Source organism: Malaclemys terrapin, chromosome 4, assembly GCF_027887155.1.
Source record: "Malaclemys terrapin pileata isolate rMalTer1 chromosome 4, rMalTer1.hap1, whole genome shotgun sequence".
Lineage (NCBI taxonomy): Eukaryota > Metazoa > Chordata > Testudines > Emydidae > Malaclemys > Malaclemys terrapin.
In genome coordinates, this window is record NC_071508.1 from 116,101,518 (window position 1) to 116,120,695 (window position 19,178).

At 46.4% G+C, this 19,178-nt stretch overlaps 1 protein-coding gene across 1 annotated transcript in view; it reads right to left on the minus strand.

Moving 5' to 3' along the window:
* STON2 (stonin 2) overlaps positions 1-19,178 on the minus strand; it is a 116,093-nt gene that overhangs the window by 13,559 nt on the left and 83,356 nt on the right. The window contains exon 5 of the mRNA XM_054024854.1: positions 2,656-4,494. Coding sequence (XP_053880829.1) covers positions 2,656-4,494 — 1,839 coding nt within the window. The remainder of the gene's footprint in view (positions 1-2,655; positions 4,495-19,178) is intronic.

The following is a 19,178-nucleotide window of genomic DNA, read 5'->3' on the forward strand; positions in this document are numbered from 1 at the left end:
CTCTAATTTAAGGTTTTGCGTGCCAGTAATACATTTAAATGTTTTTAGAAGGTCTCTTTCTATAAGTCTATAATATAGAACTAAACTATTGTTGTATGTAAAGTAAATAAGGTTTTTAAAATGTTTAAGAAGCTTCATTTAAAATTAAATTAAAATGCAGAGCTCCCTGGACCAGTGTCCAGGATCCGGGCAGTGTAAGTGCCACTGAAAATCAGCTTGCGCACCGCCTTTGGCATGGGTGCCATAGGATGCCTACCCCTGATCTAGAGCCATGGGATAAGTGCTGTCAAGAAATATACACCCCTACCCTGATATAACGCTGTCCTCGGGAGCCAAAAATCTTACTGCGTTATATCGAACTTGCTTTGATCCGCCGGAGTGCGCAGTCCCGCCCCCCCCGGAGCGCCGCTTTACCGCATTATATCCGAATTCGTGTTATATCGGGTCGCGTTATATCGGGGTAGAGGTGTACCTCCACCAATACTTTAGGATTCCCGCCCACACCACCTCCCATAGATACAGTGGCCATGTCATAATGCTTGCTCCCCTTTCCTTTCCCTCAAATCACAATGTGACCTGACAGGAGGGGTTGTTTGCAGTCAGGGCACTCCTCCTCCTCCCAGGTGTATCAGACAGTCAGTTAGCACCCATGTGTCACTACTGCTCAGTACTGTGTGGGAAGACGCCCCAACAGCAGGGACTGCATTTCAGTTTCATCCTCCCCTGCTGGGAGGCAGATGTAAGGTTACAGACAGAGACAAAGACAAAGAACTGGAGACTTGGGTTAACATTTCACATAAGGTGAAAGTGGGTAAGGGAGCATCACTAATGGTTTGAGCAAGCAAAAGAGTCAAGAATTCTGGAATCTGTGAGCATTCTGCTAATGACATGCTGTGTGAATTTAGACAAGTCACTTAAGGTTATGTCTATACTTTGAGCTGGAGGTGTAAATTCCAGCTCAGGGACACATGACTGGGCTAATGACTGAGCTAGTGCACTAAAAATAGAGCATAGTTGTGGTGGTGTGAGGGATAGCAACCCTGAGTACTTGCCTAACAACTTGGATGTTTATGTACTTGGGGCAGCTAGCCCCTCCCGCTGCCAGGGCTACACTCTATTTTTAGCATGCTAGCTTGATCAGAGCTAGCAGGGGTATGTCAACTTGAGCTGGAAATTGCACCTTCCATCTTGAAGCGCAGACGTATGCTTAATTTCTGTGGGCTTCAGTTTTCCCCCCTGTAATGTCTGTAAAGCACACTGAGATCCTCACATGGACGGTACCAGAGAAGAAGAATTGTCACTGAACTTCATCCCCTGACCTGAAGGGTCATGCAGGCAGCACAGTGGGATTTTCCTAGCAAGCACATAATTATTTGTGTTTAGGGTCAGGCTGATAGTATGGCTTTTTCCAGGGATGCTGCTATTGACATGAGATTAGTCTTTCATCCTGATGTTTCTTTTTATTCCCCCTACTCTTAGCTTCTAGTCTCTCCTCCAAAGTAAACTCTCCAAGCCTCATTTGTTGTTAGAGTGATGTCTCTCCAGGTTTGTACTCTGTGGTGGATTCCTTATTGAGCTAAAAAGTGATCCAAAAGGTGAAAAGCACCTGGTTCAATGCTTTCCTTCCTTCCTGCCAAATGAGAACAGATGTTCTCAGAAAGGACCAAGTCTGGAGCATCATGGATCTCCCATTTAGGGAAAAAGTACATGCAGGAACCTGACCAGTGAGGCAGCTACAGGAACAAGTCAGTGTTTTAAACAGTGTTTATGCAAAGAATTGCATTAGCCAAGGGCATGGGAACCAGAAAGGGTAATTCTCTATAAACAGAAAATAAACTATATGGTCAAATTTCACTGCCCAAGCTGGGTGAAGGGCAGAAAGTGAACAAATGGTAATAGTGGTAAAAAGTAAATTAGATTTTGCAGATTACTTGAATGTTAATAATTAAAGGTATAACTATAAAAATACAGGGCAGAACAGGTTTTTTAAGTTATATGATTTACCTTGATAACGTCCCTTTAAATGTTAAATCAGGTCTTAGTCCCTGTCCACACTAGTTGAAAGATGTAGCCACAAGTTGTTGCATGGCATACTTTTAGCTTGTAATGTATACACAGTGCCCTATGTCCACACACAACTGCCATACCTGATATGTTATGAGCTCTGGTTGCAACACATGCAATGAGATCTTTGTCTCAGGTCTTGATGAACCAGTGCAATTTACAACATTGTGGATAGGAAGTCACAAGGGCTGGAGCTACAGTGATTCAGCTGGTCCCTCTGATATTACACAATACAGTGCCTTACATTTGGAAGTTACCCAAAAAGTACCTGTTCTCAGAAACAGTGTAGTGCATTATGGGAAAGCTTAGGCAAGAGTCCCAGAATGCACCGACAAAACCATGGTTGGAAGGTATATTTGCATGTGGCTACACCAAAATGGTTTTGTCAAAAACAGTGTTTCTTTGTGAGACACATTAAACCACTGTTAGGATGAGTAAGACAACCAGCCATTTCATGCAATTGATGCCCCTTTGAACCTTCCAAAAGGACAATGGTTTATCCACTGTACCATGTAACGCCAATGTCCCCCAGCCCCCAAAATATACATTTCCTTTAAGTTTATCCACTCAGACACAGTACTCTCTACTCACCTGAGTTTTTGTCAGGCAGTCGGTTTATCCTCCATACAATGGAATTAAAGGCATGCTCATATTTGGCAGTTCCCAAAGTTACTCTCATTACCGGCTCAGAACCAGACACGCTGGTTGATCCAAAACTGGCACCCTTGTTCACCTTGGCTTTCAAAGACTTTTCTCCCAGGACACTTTCTCTGCGGAAGTTTTTCACCCATTCATTTGGCACTGGGTAGCGGACCATCACATTTTCACAGGGGACCTGAGTTAGAGGATCACGGTTGGAGGAGAACCCAGTGGACATCATCAGCCAGCTCTGGACCTCTACTTCAGCACCTTTGACAGTGGCTGCTGTTCTCAGAGTGAAAGGCAAAGTCTTCTCAGCAAACACAGTCCTGAACCGCATCAGCTCGAATCGGCAGGCATCCAAGGGATTAAACTGGATAACGTGGGAGCTGTTAAACATTTCCTCGTCCACACATGAATGAAACTGGCAGTTATACAACTTAATCCACTTAGTGGTAGTGGTGGGCATAATATCCTGCCGTGCAACGATTTCATTCCCTTTTATAAGGATGTCATTAAGGCCCAGTCTGCATTCTGAAAGGCCAGAAAGGAAGCTGAGAACATGTATATGTGTCAGCACGCTATGCTGGAGAATCCTATTGTCTCCTTTGGCCAAGATGCCATGAAACTCATCCTTGACATCAACAGTGATTTCTTCCTCTTGATAGTTTAATCCTACTGTGCTCAGATCTGCTGATGAGGCTGGCAAGTCCATTAGTATATCCTGAACTGCGCTGATAAAACTAAGGAAGTCTTCATAATCAGTAGTGCCTAGCTTTATCACTTGTTCCCTTTCTGCTGCGTGGCTGATTGCTGGTTTAGGCTGATACTTCTTTTTCTCCTTGTAGATGGTGCGGTCTATACGCACGCTGTGTATCCTTCCATTCTCATCATAGTTTTGGAGCTTGGGCTCTGAAATCTCATGACTGATCTCAAGTTTGAATTCCTTGAAGGGCTTCTCCAGTCCCTTCTCATAAAAAAGCTGTAGATAGCCGCTCGCAGTCAGCTTGACGTAGATTGGCCCCCAATGCCTAGATGACATGATGTTTTTTTTCTCTGGTATCCTGAGCATCATTGGCCAGCCATCCTTGGGCTGAGATGGGGCCAAGTTCAACAATGTGCCATCCACTTCAAATGGCATCAGGGGGTCATCATCAGGTAGAGTTGTGCTGCTCAGGTGATCTGGATCCCCAATCTGGAGCTGCTTGAGCTGCTCGACAGCATCTGTGTGGGTTAAGTTTTTGCTTGACTCATCAAAGCTGATGGTGTCAGGTTCTTGGTAGAGGATAATAAGGGAGTCTCTTTGGCTTTGGCCTGGAGCGCTGGAGAGAGAGGAGCTGTGGGAACGCCTATCTCGTTCCTCTAAGAATGAGCTGAACGGGTTGATGGGTGAGGGTTGGACATCCCTCAGAGACTCATCCAGGAAGGGATTAGTAGCACTCCAGGGGGGTGTTCCAACAGAAGGCAGCCTACTTAAGGAGGAAAGATCTAGCTTTTGAACTTTAGTGAGGTCCACCAATGTGCTCTTGGGGCGCTCCCTCTTCTTAAAGGATGCAGCAAGATTACAGTTCACATCTGCAGTCTGCGTTGCTATTGGCGGGGTGTCTGGTTTCAAGGGAGAAAGGTTCTGGAGGGAAGCAGAGCTGACTTCATTGTCATCGAAAGTCACCCAGCTGGGGAAACGAGCTGTGGTTGGGGTTGGAGAGTGCCCATTCATGGGGGTGCTGTTCAGCTGCCAGTTGACAGCCTCCATATCTACCTCTTCATCTTCCTGGAAAGACGAGGAATTGTCTTTAAAGAGAGAGAAAGAGAGAAAATGGAAATTTCAGTCCATTAGTCTGAAGCTAACTAGTTCTTTTCTCTAAAGGAGAAACTTTGTGGGCACCGTAGTTTGCATGTACAAAATGGGCTAATTCGCATGCTGTGCAAGGGAACTGGTCAAACAACTTGGCTGAAAGACCAAAGAGTCTGATAAGAGTTACCGAGGGACCCGGTGTCAGTCACCTCCAAAGGGACAGAGAGACAAAGGTAGAAAGAAGCAGCAGGAGACAAATGAAGAAAATAGGAATGATAGCAGGGATTGTACCTTCCTCCTCTCTCCCAAACAAAACAAAACCTAAAAGGAGAAAACAAACACCTACCATATTGCAGTCATTTTTTCTGTCATTTTTTTTCTTTGTAGCTTTCTTCTTTACTCCCTCTCTCTCCTTTCATTCCTTCTCTCTCCTTTTTCCTCTTTTGTTCCTTCTCTTCCTCATTTCTCTCTTGTTCCTTCTCTTTCTGTTCTTTCCCTTCTGCTCCCTCTCCCCCATGTGCTTTTAGGTTGTTGAATCCAATGGGAAGAGGGAGTAAAAGTGGTGGAAGGTCTTTTTTCTGCCACTCCCACTCCATCTCCATGTGCTTCGGCTGCTCTATTGCTGTTAGCATTAAAGCACATGGGGAAAGACCATAAGCACTGGAAAAGGTGCCTGAATGACATTCATTGCACAGGAGACATTCAACAAGGCTGTTTACTTGGCCTGCCCTGTGGAGAATTATCAATCAGCCCTAAGATGTCTGTGAAGTGCTTCTCAGGGAAGCTATGAACTAATGATGTAGGAATGGTTAAAGAAAGGCATAATTTAGGCCTGTATTGTGCAATCTTTCCCCACATTCTCTTAGTCTGACACACCATTCTTGGCCTGTAACAGCTTCTATTTTTCTAGACCTGAGCTCCCCATACACAGCTCTGTCAATGCACTTCAGTCCTGACCTGCACTACCCCCTGCTATTCCAGTCCTGGATGTTTCCCAAATAGATGCTCCCAGTGGTTGTGAACTGTGTGGTGGTGTTTATATAAAGAAGATACACAACTGGGAAGGTTCTGAGAGCAGAAGCATTTAATCTCCATTGGGTTGGAGAGCAGGATCACAGAAGCTGCTCCCAAAGATAGGCATCCTGTCTGGAATTATAATCTGCTGCTGCACCATACTTAACATACAAAAATGTCAACATCCTTACCTCTTAAATTTGCATCAAAATGCAGATTATGTACTTTGCAAAACTCATTGCTCTGAAGTGCAAGAAAAGAGACTGTAAAAACCACACTTAGGTGCTGCCTATGTTTGCACTCTGGGCAACTTCTGTGTCACATCTGCTTACTGCACAGACAAAAGCAAGCATTTAAAGTGCTGTCATCCCCTTGAAAGAGAGAGCTTGATTCCCATCTGCCTCACCCATATCAGCAAAATCTGAGAGCTAAATTTAGATTCCAACTGTTGACCTTGGTTTTAGTTCTGGCTGTGTGACTATGTGACCCTGGGTCACTTCACATTTCTGGGCCTCCCTTACGCCATCGGTACAAAGGGATAATGACACTTACCCAACCTTGTAAAATAAAATACCTTGAGATCTACATATGGAGCATTATCATCATGATCACTGGTGATTGTGTATGAAGAAGAAAGAATCCAACTAGCTTTTCAGATCCCAGTTTAATAATAAAATAATAATAATAATAATTATACAATGTTTTTCTTCCGTATATCTTGAAGTGCTTTATAAAAGAAAGAGTCACTATCTCAGTTTATCAGGAGATTTCCTCCTCACCCTGCACATTCAACCAGGTCTTAGTCTTAGCTTTGCACATAAGATGGAACTCTTATACAAATCCTAACCACAGTTCCTGCTCCTGGGAGGGGTGGCAGATCCTGGATGCTCCCTCAATAAGCTTCCTCACCAGGTCTATACATGGATTTTGGGGGAAAGAGTGACTTTCACTTCCACACCCTTCCCCCAAACCAGCTCCAAAGCATTTTTTTTTAAATTACCAAGTACAAAACTGACCTCTGTGGGAACTGGCCTTCTGCTCTCTAGTCCCCAGTCCCACACTGCTAAACCTCTCTATAAGTAGCTTCTCTCCTCAGTGGCCAGCCAGCAAGCATATAGCTGCTTGGAGAAAGAGCAAGGGGAGTATAAAGATGTAGTGAAGAGGCTTACAATTTTCCAGTAATCTTGGACATAGAATTTCTTGCTTCTTTTATGACTGGTGACATTTACACTCAAACAGGGTCTTTGTTTCTTATGAGCTCACCTGGTCCTGAGACTTATTTCCCATCTAAGGTCATAATCCATCATTTGTGGTATCATAGCCTTGCAGAATCCAACTGTGATGCCACAGAGGATTAGGACTTCAGGTGGGTGGCGAGTGGCAGATGAACAGAGATCCTGATTTCATATGAAAGAAATACAGGCAGCACTCCCACTAAAAAGAACATCTGTCAGAGTTTTCCCACAGGGTATAAGCAGGACTTTTTAAAAACAAAGCTGCTTTTGTGATACAGGAGCCTAAAAATGCAGCCAAAATTATTTTTAAAAAATGGTAGTTTTATAACTTTAAGTGACTTGATTATTTTATTTTAGGAGGAAACCAGAGCAAATTAGTATTTGATTCCGGTCCTCTGTAAAGAGATCACATCATGGAGCTGGGAGGCAATAGGCCGTCTTTATCCTACTCTGAAATCAAATTAAATACAGTGTTCAGTTGCTAAACTGGAGGGAGTTCAGAGAAGAAGAATAAATATTGTTTAAGGGCTGGAAGAATTACACTGATGAGGAGAGCTAAACAGGCGTAGCTTGGCTAATAAGGACTAAAGGGTTGGGGAATATTATCACTGTCTACAAATATTTGAAGAATGTAAACATGGGCCAGGGAGAGAAATTATTTAGCTTGGGCTCTATGGCTATAACTAAGTGGAGGGGGATAATATTAAGAAAAAGAAAAGGTAGGATAAATATCAGGAAAAGCTTTCTGAGAACTGGATGTGCTAGCCTGTAGAATAGACTCCCAAGGGAAGTGGTGTGGAAGCTCCAATACATGGGCCATTTACAATTACGGCCTGAGAACCTCCCCACTGCGGCCCGTGGAGGAGAGACGCAGACGCCGCCCCCCGCAGCTCCTGTTGGCTGGGGGAGAGGGATAGAGATACCATCACTAGTCACAGGGCAGAGTCAGCCATGGAGGCAGCATCATTAGTTGCCAGGCAGAGTCAGCCTTGGCGGTAGTGTCACTTTTTTCCACAATGAATATAAACAAGTCAAAATACCGAACACAACTATCTGATGCACACCTTTCTGCAATCCTGAAGGTTTCAACTGCTCAGTCACTGAGGCCAAACATCCACAAACTGACAGAACTGAAGCTTTGCCAGGTGTCTGGCAAACACTAAAAACTCTCTGGCAAGCGAAGAATTGTATAAAGTTGTATGACAGTTTTAGTATTTCTAAGAAATTCAAAATAAAAAAATACAATATAAATGTTTTCTTTTCTGAACACTATCTTCAGTGATATTATTGGCCTGCTGGGAGGATTTGAGGTCTGGCACTGGCCTAAGGTAAATTGAGTTTGAGACCCCTGAACTAGAGTCACTTGATCAGGGGTCGGCAACCTTTCAGAATTGGTGTGCCAAGTCTTCATTTATTGATTCTAATTTAAGGTTTCGCGTGCCAGTAATACATTTTAATGTTTTTAGAAGGTCTCTTTCTATAAGTCTATAATATATAACTAAACTATTATTGTATGTAAAGTAAATAAGGTTTTTAAAATGTTTAAGAAGCTTCATTTAAAATTAAATTAAAATGCAGAGACCCCCCGGACCGGTGGCCAGGACCCGGGCAATGTGAGTGAGACTGAAAATCAGCTTGCCTATCCCTGCACTAGACCAATATATTGTGGGGTTGTCTCCATTTCTAATTTAGATGAATTTATGAATCAGTGTGACCATTTTTTTAAAACACGAAGGGAATTTTTTCATTCCAAGTTACAAAACATCAGCATTTCTAAATTGAAAGTGAGAGAGACCCTTCAATACAGTGACACTTTGAGAGGTGTGGCTAAAAGAGTATCCTATTCGCTGAACAGATAAGAGCAGCACTTAACCATCCTGCAGGAATAGCTGGATTTGATTTAAGCACATTAATATTTCCACTGCACAAAATGTATCAAGACTTGCTGACAGAGAGCAGAAGACCTGACAGAGAATGAATCCAAAATGAGAAGTGTTAGTTCTGCACTAAAGATAATAAAAAGCAGTCAAAATAAAGCAATCAAGCCCCTTTGTCTCTCTTGCTTAATGTGCTTTGTTTCTGGAAAGCAAATGACTTTTATAGGTATACCGTTAGCCAAAATTAAAATGTCTTAACTGCTTGAATTCCCTTTCCAGAAGGCATCATGCCATAGCTCCAGCCCAGTTGCCAAATATTGCCAGATATATCCAGGTAGAACATCCTTGCCATGCCACTAAAAATCTGGGCAGTCTAGGGGAAAGTCTCTACTGTGCTATTAAATGTCCAGGTAGAGGGGCCCTTGCTGTATTGCTGCACCTTCCATGAGTTTCTTACTATTGCACTGACTCTACAAGGTCAGCAAATAGCAACAGCAAAAGGCTTCACATTTCAGCATAAAATAAGAATGGTAATAAAAAATAAAACAGGTGGCAAATGGAACATCTTGTTGTGTCCCCCAAGCCTCTTATAATTCACTATATGGGAATGGAGTCATTGATTTGCTTTATTGCTTCATTTAATTTTTCTCTATTTAATTTTTTTTTTTTTGGTCTGAACTCTCTTTTAGAGTATCATGTTACCTCTACCTGGGAAAAATAGCTGCCAGGCAGCTGCCTGAGGAATTGATGCCTTGTAAACTCTTCACAGATTTGGTAGTATTAGTGTCACATAGGTAGGAAGAAGCTCTTGAAGGCATTAAATCCTTTGAAATGAAGAGAGCTCTGAATAGAATTATTGCTCTGGAAAATGGACTCAATGTAAAAGCGTGGATTTTCATTGCATATAATAAACAACTTAAGTGCCAGTACCATACACAAAGGAACTATATACTGCTTTGGAAAACCTGGATGGCAATATATGCTTCTCATGAATGCCTTGAACACTGGTGCTGGGTTTGGAGATCACTTAGGCTTAGTCTACAGTAGAAAAGGTTTCCCGGTATTATGCCAGTTCCTCAAGCAAAATAAGCTACACTGAGAAAAGCACTTTTTTTTTTTTTTTTTTTTTTGCTGCTATAACTATGCCTTCTTTAGGGCTTTTGTCAGTATAGAAATGTTGTAAAACAAACAAAAAAAAAATCACACGCTTAACTGACGTTATTACATTGAGAAAAAAATCCAGTGTAGATCTGGCCTTAGTGAATCAACCCAGTACTGAGGAAGCCATTTACAAAGGTGATATTGCTTATAGGTAAATAAAAGCTGACAGGAAAAGAAAAAAGCACAGATAAAGAGGAGCTGGGTGAAATCTAGCATTAGATTGTTGGGCATTTGTTTGAGTTTGGCCTAAGAAGATACAAATTTCCATATTTGGGTCAGACTGACAGTGGCCAGTATCAGAGCTTCAGTGAGAGCGTACAGAACAGGGCAGTCGGAATGAGCCACGCCTGTCTTCCCCTTCCAGCTTCTGGCAGTGAAGAGGTTTAGGGTCGCTCTGAGCATGGGACTGACATCCCTGACCATCGTGGCTAATAGCTATTGATGGACTCCATGAACTTATCTAGCTCCAATAGCTCCATGAACTTATCTAGTTCTTTTTTGAATCCTGTTATACTTTTGGCAATCACATCTCATGGTAATGAGTTCCAAAGGTTAATAGGGTATTGTGTGGAAAAAGTGCTTCCTCTTGTTTGTATTAAACCTGCTGCCTATTCATTTCATTGGGTGACCCCTGGTTTTTGTATTGTGGAAAAGGGTACACAACAATTCTCAATTCATTTTTTTCCACACTATTCATGATTTTATAGACATCTATCATTCATATCCCTCCTTAATCGTCTCTTTTCTAAGCAGAAGAGTCCTAATCTTCTTTAGTCTCTCCTTGTATGGAATTTGTTCCATATCAATGATCATCTTTGTTGCCCTTCTCTGAACCTTTTCCAGTTCCACTATATCATTTTTGAGATGGGGCAACCAGAAGTGGACACAGTATTAAAGGCATGGATGCACCATGGATTTATATAGTGGCATTATGATATTTTCTGGCAGGGATTATCTTTTCATGTGCTGCATGTGGAGTCTATAGATGGTTATTTCCCTGGGTATCCTTTTTGAGATCAAAGTCCCATGTACTAAGATGATCAGTGAGCATGCCCGGCTATTCACTCCAGTAGGTGATCTGGAAGTTCTGTAAACTTCCAAATGGAGGCAACACAGATTAGTGCCAGAAGTGCCCAACCTGTGTGCTGCAAGCAATTTTGTACAGAAGACCCAACCCTCTGAGGAGCAGAGCTCCCTCTATGTTCATTGACATCACTGGTCAAGGTGCCAACAAAGTCAGCAAAAGCTACAACCCACCCTTCAGAGTCCTGTGGGTTTTTTATAAGTTCATGGAAAGCTACTGTGCAGTTGACAGTCCTGTTTCAGTAGTCTTTTAACTCAATGTTATTTAAAAACAAGGCAACCTTGAAAAATCTCAGTATATGTTATGCCTTTACAGTTTTGAAACAAATCATTTCTTAAACAGTCTAGGAACACGTCAACACAAATCTAGTTCCCAAAACAAAATTTGAACCAGGTTTCCTGCATGGATTGGTTAAGTGGTTTTAAGCCATTCCCCAAAACTCCTGGGTGATAATCAATAGGCCTTAAATCTCTTAGTTTCTCTCTTAGAAGTAGGTGAGGTCAGCATTGTCCCAAAGCAGAGCCACGGAGCAGCAGCAGGTCTGTGCTGTGATGGCTATTGTAGCTCTGGAGTTGGAGCAGGCCTAGTTCTTCTACTCTGGGTAAATGATTGGGGGGCGTCTCGGCAGCATCTGAAATGCTGTCTCTCCCCCCATGCCCTGTCCTGTATAGTGGAACCACACCAGTGCTGGTGCGTCAGGGAACTTCTAAGCCACGTAAGGGTTGAGGCAGAATTGCCCCTTATAAAATAGTCATGTGGATACAGGATTTGCTATTCTTGGGGGTTTAGGGCTGCTGCAATCTAGCAATGGGATGTTGACCCAAAGTTTAATTGTATTTGGTCTCCAGTTTAGAGTCTACTGTGCTGGGTGATGTCTTACATTTAAAATTAAATGAAGCAAACCTCGAGGAAGTTAGTGCTCAATTTACTGAATGCAAATGAAATTAATCTGTTATGAAATTCACCTGTATTTGAAACAGGGCTGATATTAATCTGGAAAAGCCATTTAGGCAATTTTACTTCTATCGAGAATTGTCATGATTAATTCACATTAATCCACATATTGGAACCATACTTAAGTAGTCATTAGCCCACTGCAGGGAATGGACTCTTCAGTATTTCAGATTAAGACTGCTGCAGGTTTGGTATGAAATTCCACTGTGCTTAACCAGGCCACTAATGTAGGTGCCTAAATTTGGGCACCCAAGTTAGAACAATTTAGTTTCAGGTCTAGGAAAGGTATTCCGAGTGTCACAGCTACAGACCTGAAGAAGAGCTCCGTGTGGCTCAAAAGCTTGTCGCTCTCACCAACAGAAGTTGGTCCAATGAAAGATATTACCTCACCTACCTTCTCTCTCTTACCTATGGGATAGGCAGCCAGAACATTTATAGAAATAATAATGTAGTATATGTCTAAAATAATCTTCCTGATGCGGAGTGTTCTTCATATTGCAGAGGGACTCAGGTTCAGATGGAAGTCACTTTGACTCAGTCATGCAAGGCATAGAGCTACTTTTGTTCTTTTTCTCTGTCTGCTCAGATGTTCAGGTATAATGGGTGTCAAAGCCTATAGAATGCAGGCCATGGTGTTTGTTTGATTTTCCCAACATACTCTAGCCCAGTGGTCCCCAACCTTTTTCGTCTGGCGGGCTGTGACGAACTGGGACTGTTCTCACGGTGGTCTGTGAATGCTGACAGGGGAGTGTGCTGGGATAGTCTGCATTGCAGGATGGGATCTGCAGTTGTCACGGAGTATTGGGGGACTCAGGGCCCTGCACCCCCGGCTTCCTGCGATTCACCATGACTCTCAGCCAGCCAGTAAAGCAGAAGGTTTATTTGGATGACAGGAATACAGTCCAAGACAGGTCTTGCAGGCACAGACAACAGGGACCCCCTCAGTTAGGTCCAGCTTGGGGTCCCAGGGCATGCCAGCCCACCCCCCTTTGGGGGGTCAGAGCCATCTCTGCCTCCCAGCCCTCTCTCCCTGCCTGCTTCCAGCACTCTCCTTCAGCGACCCCTCCCACAGCCTTTGTTCAGTTTCCCGGGCTAAGGAGTCGCCTCCCCTTCAACCCCTTCCTGGGTTCTCATGTTACACACTCAGGTATGCGCCCTCGGGCAGATCCCATCCTGCAATGCAGACTATCCCAGCACACTCCCCTGTCAGCATTCACAGACCACCGTGAGAACAGTCCCAGTTCGTCACATCTCTCCCCCCTTCGAGACCGAACTGAGCAGGGTCACTTTAGCCAGTGACCCGGGGAAGTTCGAACCTACCCCCGTTCCCATGGATGCCCCCGCATCCCTCCCATTCCTTGGTGAGAATTACACCAGGCCCCTCCAGTTTCACGCCCCCCCTTAGGTCGGGGGTGCTTGATGGCATTCGCAGTTCGCATGTGGGAAGGTTTATGCGGCCTGCGCCCTTTTCCCACCCCCATACCTCTGGGGCTCCAACTGGGCTGTGGTCTTCTCCCAGCGCTCCAGTCTGGAGGTCTGTGCTTTGGGCTCTCTTGGTTCAGAGCCGCCCTTTTAACCTTGGCCACCCTCCGGAAAGGCTCCTCTATGCTGGGCAAGGGTCCTAAAGCTGTTTTCCCCTTGTCCCAGGCCTTCCTCCCCCTCTGACAGGGGTCACAGGATCCGCAGTACTGTCGGACAGTAACAAAGACCCCAGGCCAGTAAAAGCTCCGTAGCAGCCTCTGCTGGGTACGCCAGGTTCCCTGGTGCCCTGAGAGGGGAATGTCATGGGCCCGGCACAGCAGCTGGCGGCGATACTTCTGGGGTACCACCAGCTGCCTTCTGATCCCCCCTGACTCCATTTTCCCTGGGGGAGCCCATTCTCGGTACAGGAACCCCTTCTCCCACAGGAACCTTTTCCGGCCACCTCGTCCCATGGTCTGTACCGCATTGAGGTCGGCCAGGTCCCTTATCTTCCGCAAGGAGGGATCTCTCTGTAACTCGGCCTGGAACTCAGCAGCTGGGACGGGGATGGCCACCTGCTCTTTCTCGCCCGCTGGGTCCGAAGCTGCAGCCTCCCTGAGCCGCGTCCCTGGGCGTTCCCTCCCCACCAGGTTAGGGTCCCGCGCCTCAGGCAAGGCACCCCCCCCAAGGCCAGGGCGCAGTGCCCCTCGCCGGCTCTGACCGCGGGTCACAACTAAGGCGGTCTGGGGGCTGCTGGGCCAGTCCTCTAGGTCCCCCCCCATCAACACCTCGGTGGGCAAATGGTGGTGCACTCCCACGTCCTTGGGGCCCTCCTTGGCCCCCCATTTCAGGTGTACCCTCGCTACGGGAACCTTGAATGGGGTCCCGCCCACCCCGGTCAGGGTCAGGAAGGTGTTGGGCACCACCCGATCTGGGGCCACCACCTCGGGCCGGGCCAGTGTCACCTCTGCGCCTGTGTCCCAGTAACCATAAACTTCCTTCCCATCCACCTCCAGGGGAACAAGGCACTCGCTCCGCAGGGACAGCCCCGCGCCAACCCTGTAAACGGAGAACTTTGAATCCGGAGCATCTGGCCCCCCAGAGAAGCTAGCCTGGGGCTCTCCTCCCTCCTTAGCAGGTGGTACCCTGCCAGCCCCCCTTCCCTGGGAATGCTGCCTCTCGCCGGGCTGGGTCTCTACCCAGTCAACCCTCTGTGGGTTCGGCCTGCTCAGTCTGTCCCTGAGCCTGGGGCACTGGGCCCGTATGTGGCCCTTTTGGCCACAGTGGTAGCAGCCCATGTCCCATGGGTCCCCTTGAGTGGGTCGGATGGTCCTGATGCCGGATGTTCCCCTCTGATGGGGTTTTTCTGTATTTTCCCACGGGGAGGTCCCATGGTGACTCTCTCTCTGCGTTGTGGTGGGATTGCTCCTTTGGGACTCCTCCCTTTTATCTCCTGACCGGCTCTTTACGAACTCATCGGCCAGCTGGCCTGCCTGTCGCGGGTTCTCTGGCTTTCTGTCCACCAACCACAGCCTCAGGTCAGATGGGCACCGCTCATACAGTTGCTCCAGTACCAGCAGTTTGACCAGGTCCTCCTTCGTCTGGGCCCCATCAGCCCACTTGCTGGCGTATCCTTCCATGCGGGCGGCTAGTTGTAGATATGAGATCTCAGGGGTTTTATCCTGACTCCGGAACCTTTCCCGGTACATCTCAGGAGTCAGCCCAAACTCTCGTAGCAGGGCCTTTTTGAATAGTTCGTAGTCCCCTTTCTCTGCCTCTTCCAGTTGGCGGTACAATGCCACGGCTTTGGGGTCCAGTAAGGGGGTAAGGACCCGGAGTCTGTCCGCGGGATCAACCCGGTGCAGCTCGCAGGCCGTCTCAAAGGCCTCCAGGAAGTCATCCATGTCCTCCCCCTCCTTGTATGGGGCCATGATGCACTTATCAAAGCTCTGTGCAGTCCTGGGTCCCCCCTCACTCACCGCAGCCGGGGGTTCGCCGCCCTTCAATCTCGCCAGTTCCAGGTCATGCTGACGCTGTCTCTCATTCTCCTGTCTCTGTCTCTCATTCTCCTCCCGTTCATGCTGTCTCTGTCTCTCTTCACGCTGATGCTGTCTCTCTTTCTCCTCCCGTTCATGCTGACGCTGTCTCTCTTCATGCTGTCTCTGTTGTTCACGATCCTCCAGCTCCCTCAGTTTTAGCTCTTTCTCCCATTCCAGCCAATTCCGCTCCCCGGATGCCGAACGCCGCCGGGAGGATCCTCTGCTGGCCGGCGGGCTTCGCCGGGGGGACCCCCTGCTGGCCGGGGGGGTCACGGCGCCTTCGGTATTTGCTGGGCTCCTCCCCACCCTTCCCCTAGGCATAGGAAGGAGGGGTCTCGGGAAGCCCTCAGCAGCCGGCTGACCACTCCCAGCTGGGACAGATACTGGTGCCTGCGCTGCATTTGCCAGGCTGCTTCCCTGAGACACAGGGATCAGTTCATTCGCGCGATCTTCCGCCTCCAGCTGGGCAATGAGCTGTTCTTTGGTGAGCCTCCCAATGCGCAGCCGCCTCTGCTTGCACAGCTCCACCAGGTCGCTCTTAAGCCGCTTGGCATACATCTTCCTGCTGGCCACTCACCGGCCTGTGTGCTCACAGCTCCCCACAGTTCCCAGGGGGACCCCTAGTGTGCCAGCCCTTCTCGAGGTCACCGCCTCTCTGCCAGGGTCGAGCTGCAGACTCCTCCGCCCCTGGGACCACTCGCTGCGATCCCCCCGGGGGACCCTGTTACTGCAAAAGTCCTTCTCGCTGGTCACACACTCCCAGGGGTAATAACCGTCTCTCTCCCACTCTTCAGCCGGCCTGGTCCCCGTCAATCCCCCTTCGTTTTACTGCTCCCCAGTCACTTACCGCAGGAAGCGCCATCCACGGGGTGCAGTACATCCCACCGCTGCCACCAGTTGTCACGGAGTATTGGGGGACTCAGGGCCCTGCACCCCCGGCTTCCTGAGATCCACCATGACTCTCAGCCAGCCAGTAAAGCAGAAGGTTTATTTGGATGACAGGAATACAGTCCAAGACAGGTCTTGCAGGCACAGACAACAGGGACCCCCTCAGTTAGGTCCAGCTTGGGGTCCCAGGGCATGCCAGCCCACCCCCCTTTGGGGGGTCAGAGCCATCTCTGCCTCCCAGCCCTCTCTCCCTGCCTGCTTCCAGCACTCTCCTTCAGCGACCCCTCCCACAGCCTTTGTTCAGTTTCCCGGGCTAAGGAGTCGCCTCCCCTTCAACCCCTTCCTGGGTTCTCATGTTACACACTCAGGTATGCGCCCTCGGGCAGATCCCATCCTGCAATGCAGACTATCCCAGCACACTCCCCTGTCAGCATTCACAGACCACCGTGAGAACAGTCCCAGTTCGTCACACGGGCGCCAGACGACGAGCCACGGAAGACTGTGGCGGCGGACAAGCATCTGCCAAAATGCCACCGACAAGCGGCAACATCAATAGGCGTCACTGTTGAAATGTTGCCACCGAGCTGCGGCAGCCAGAGGCGTCGCCACAGAAATGCCACTGAAAATCGGTGGCATTTCTGCGGCAACGCCTCTGGATGACGCTGCTCGGCGGCAGCATTTTGGCGGATGCTTGTCCGCTGGCCAGTATGCGGGCGCACTTAGACGCCCCGGCGGGCACCGCATTGGGGACCCCTGCTCTAGCCAGTCCCAAATTTGGTCTTGATCTTCTTATCTAACATAGTGTCTGCTAGTTTCTGCTACCAGAAAAGAGAAGGGAAGTGCTTCTCAACAACTAGACCTTATCTCTGATTCAGAATTACAGCTTGACCTTATCTTCAATAGACCAACATCAGACTGCCCTAGGGAGTTGTCACAGCTGCAGGCCTGAAACAACATTACAACCAACCAACCACCCACATATGATAGTAACAGAGATTCTTTCCTTGTCCTCCTCTTCTTCCTTTCTGGTGCTTGTGTTTTGTCTGTGTTCTGCTGGGGATACTGATTTAACAAAATCAAAGGTTTGTCAATGAGCAGAACACAGTTTGATTACAACCCGGTGAATATTTCCATGGTTAAAGAAAAGGTTTCAGAACACAAGGCTGGTTTTGTAATTTACAGTTTTCCTGCACATCTAAGTTTAATAACGATGACTATTTTCATTATGTTGTGCTTATTGAGAAGGTAAGCCGTCCGCCATGATAAAGAACTCTAAATTCAGCAATAACCATGGAGTGCACAAAGTAGCATCTCAATAACCTATAAACCATGATATTCACCTTGCCCCCATGTTGATCCTCATCTCAAGTTGCTTCTGGGAGCATGCTCTGGGCATAAGGGTAATGGGCTGGATGCAGGAATTAATAGACAAAGCTCTATGACCTGTGCTATGCAAGAGGTCAGATGAGGTCCTTACTGGCCTTAAAAAAAATGACATTTATAAGATACAAAATCCAGCAAACTAGAACCCTAAAAGAGATTTTTATATTTAGCAAATTTACTTTCCAAATACATTTCATAATGCATTTTGTACAAATATATGGAAGTTGCACTAATGTTTTCAACATGGATTATAGTGAAACAGAAACATCCAACCAAGCCAAAAAAACCCAAACCCACCAAATTAAAATAATTTATTTCTTGGTCAATGACTAATCAACCAATGCAAATGATGCAGCAAAGACACACAAACTACTTTGAAATATAATTCTGAAGAACAGTCTGTCCGAGACTGCAGCAAAAGATCAAGATACATGGCAAGGAGAGTTTCAAATAAACCCTTTAATCAAATTTACTATTTTAGTTACATATTCCAAATGAGACTGGGGGTTTGTCTACTAGTGCATTAGTCCGCACCACAGAGGTGTAAATTCTAGCGTGCACTAGCGTGTCACCCATATTGGCCCATATTGATGCTGGTGGCATGCACTAAAAGCTTCCCATTTCAAACAGTACTACATTAAAACACACACTGGAGAGCTTGTAGTGTGCACCAGCAGGGTCCACATGGGGCAGTTAGTGCATGGTAGAATTTATATCCCTCTGGTGAACACAAGCCCATAGTTCACCCAGTTCAGGGACAAGGTGGTTAATGCTTTTAAAAGATTCCTAGATTTTAAGGCCATATGAACATCTAGTGTGACCTCCTGCATAACACACATCATAGATTTTCACCCAGTGATTTCTATAGCTAGCACATTAACTTGTGGTTGAAATACTGGTGGATTTTCTCTCTCAAGCATAAGTATCCAAGTCAAGTGCCACAACAGGGACAAGACTGTGTAATAATAATAGTGTGGTTTCTTTTGGACCTGCACCAACTATTCCAAAGCAGTTTTCCCTCTTTTCTCCATCTAGACTCCTGCATGCACTAGAACTCCATCTCAGGTGTACAGCTTTGCAGAACTGTCTGTCCGTTAATCTGGCTAGTTACTAGTGTCTCTCTATTCATTTTGCAATTTGAGTGATCAGTTCACAGGCTGCCATATTTACCTAGAGTGCACAGTATCCAGTTTGTTCTGTAGATCAACTCAGTGCGTTTCTATAAACTGGCCAGAAGGTGGTACATTAAGACCAATGTAACAGTGAAATTTTCAAGATTATTGCCAAAACCTTTATATTGTACTGTAAATGTACACTGCAATTTACAGAACATAGGTAAGGCCCAATCCCTGGCCAAAGAATTTACAATCTAAGTTACCTAACACACTTTCCACTCAGGTTATGCCATACAACTGGGGCTCACTTAGCCCAGTTACAAACACTGTCAAGTTACTTGCACTCAATTCTCAAACAACTGACTTCATCCTTCAAATCAAATGTATGCTGCCTTGTGGTGACTAATTTGGTCTAGAATATTTCCAGCAGTCCAATCCATTAAACGAGACACCCACAACAGTTTGCAAT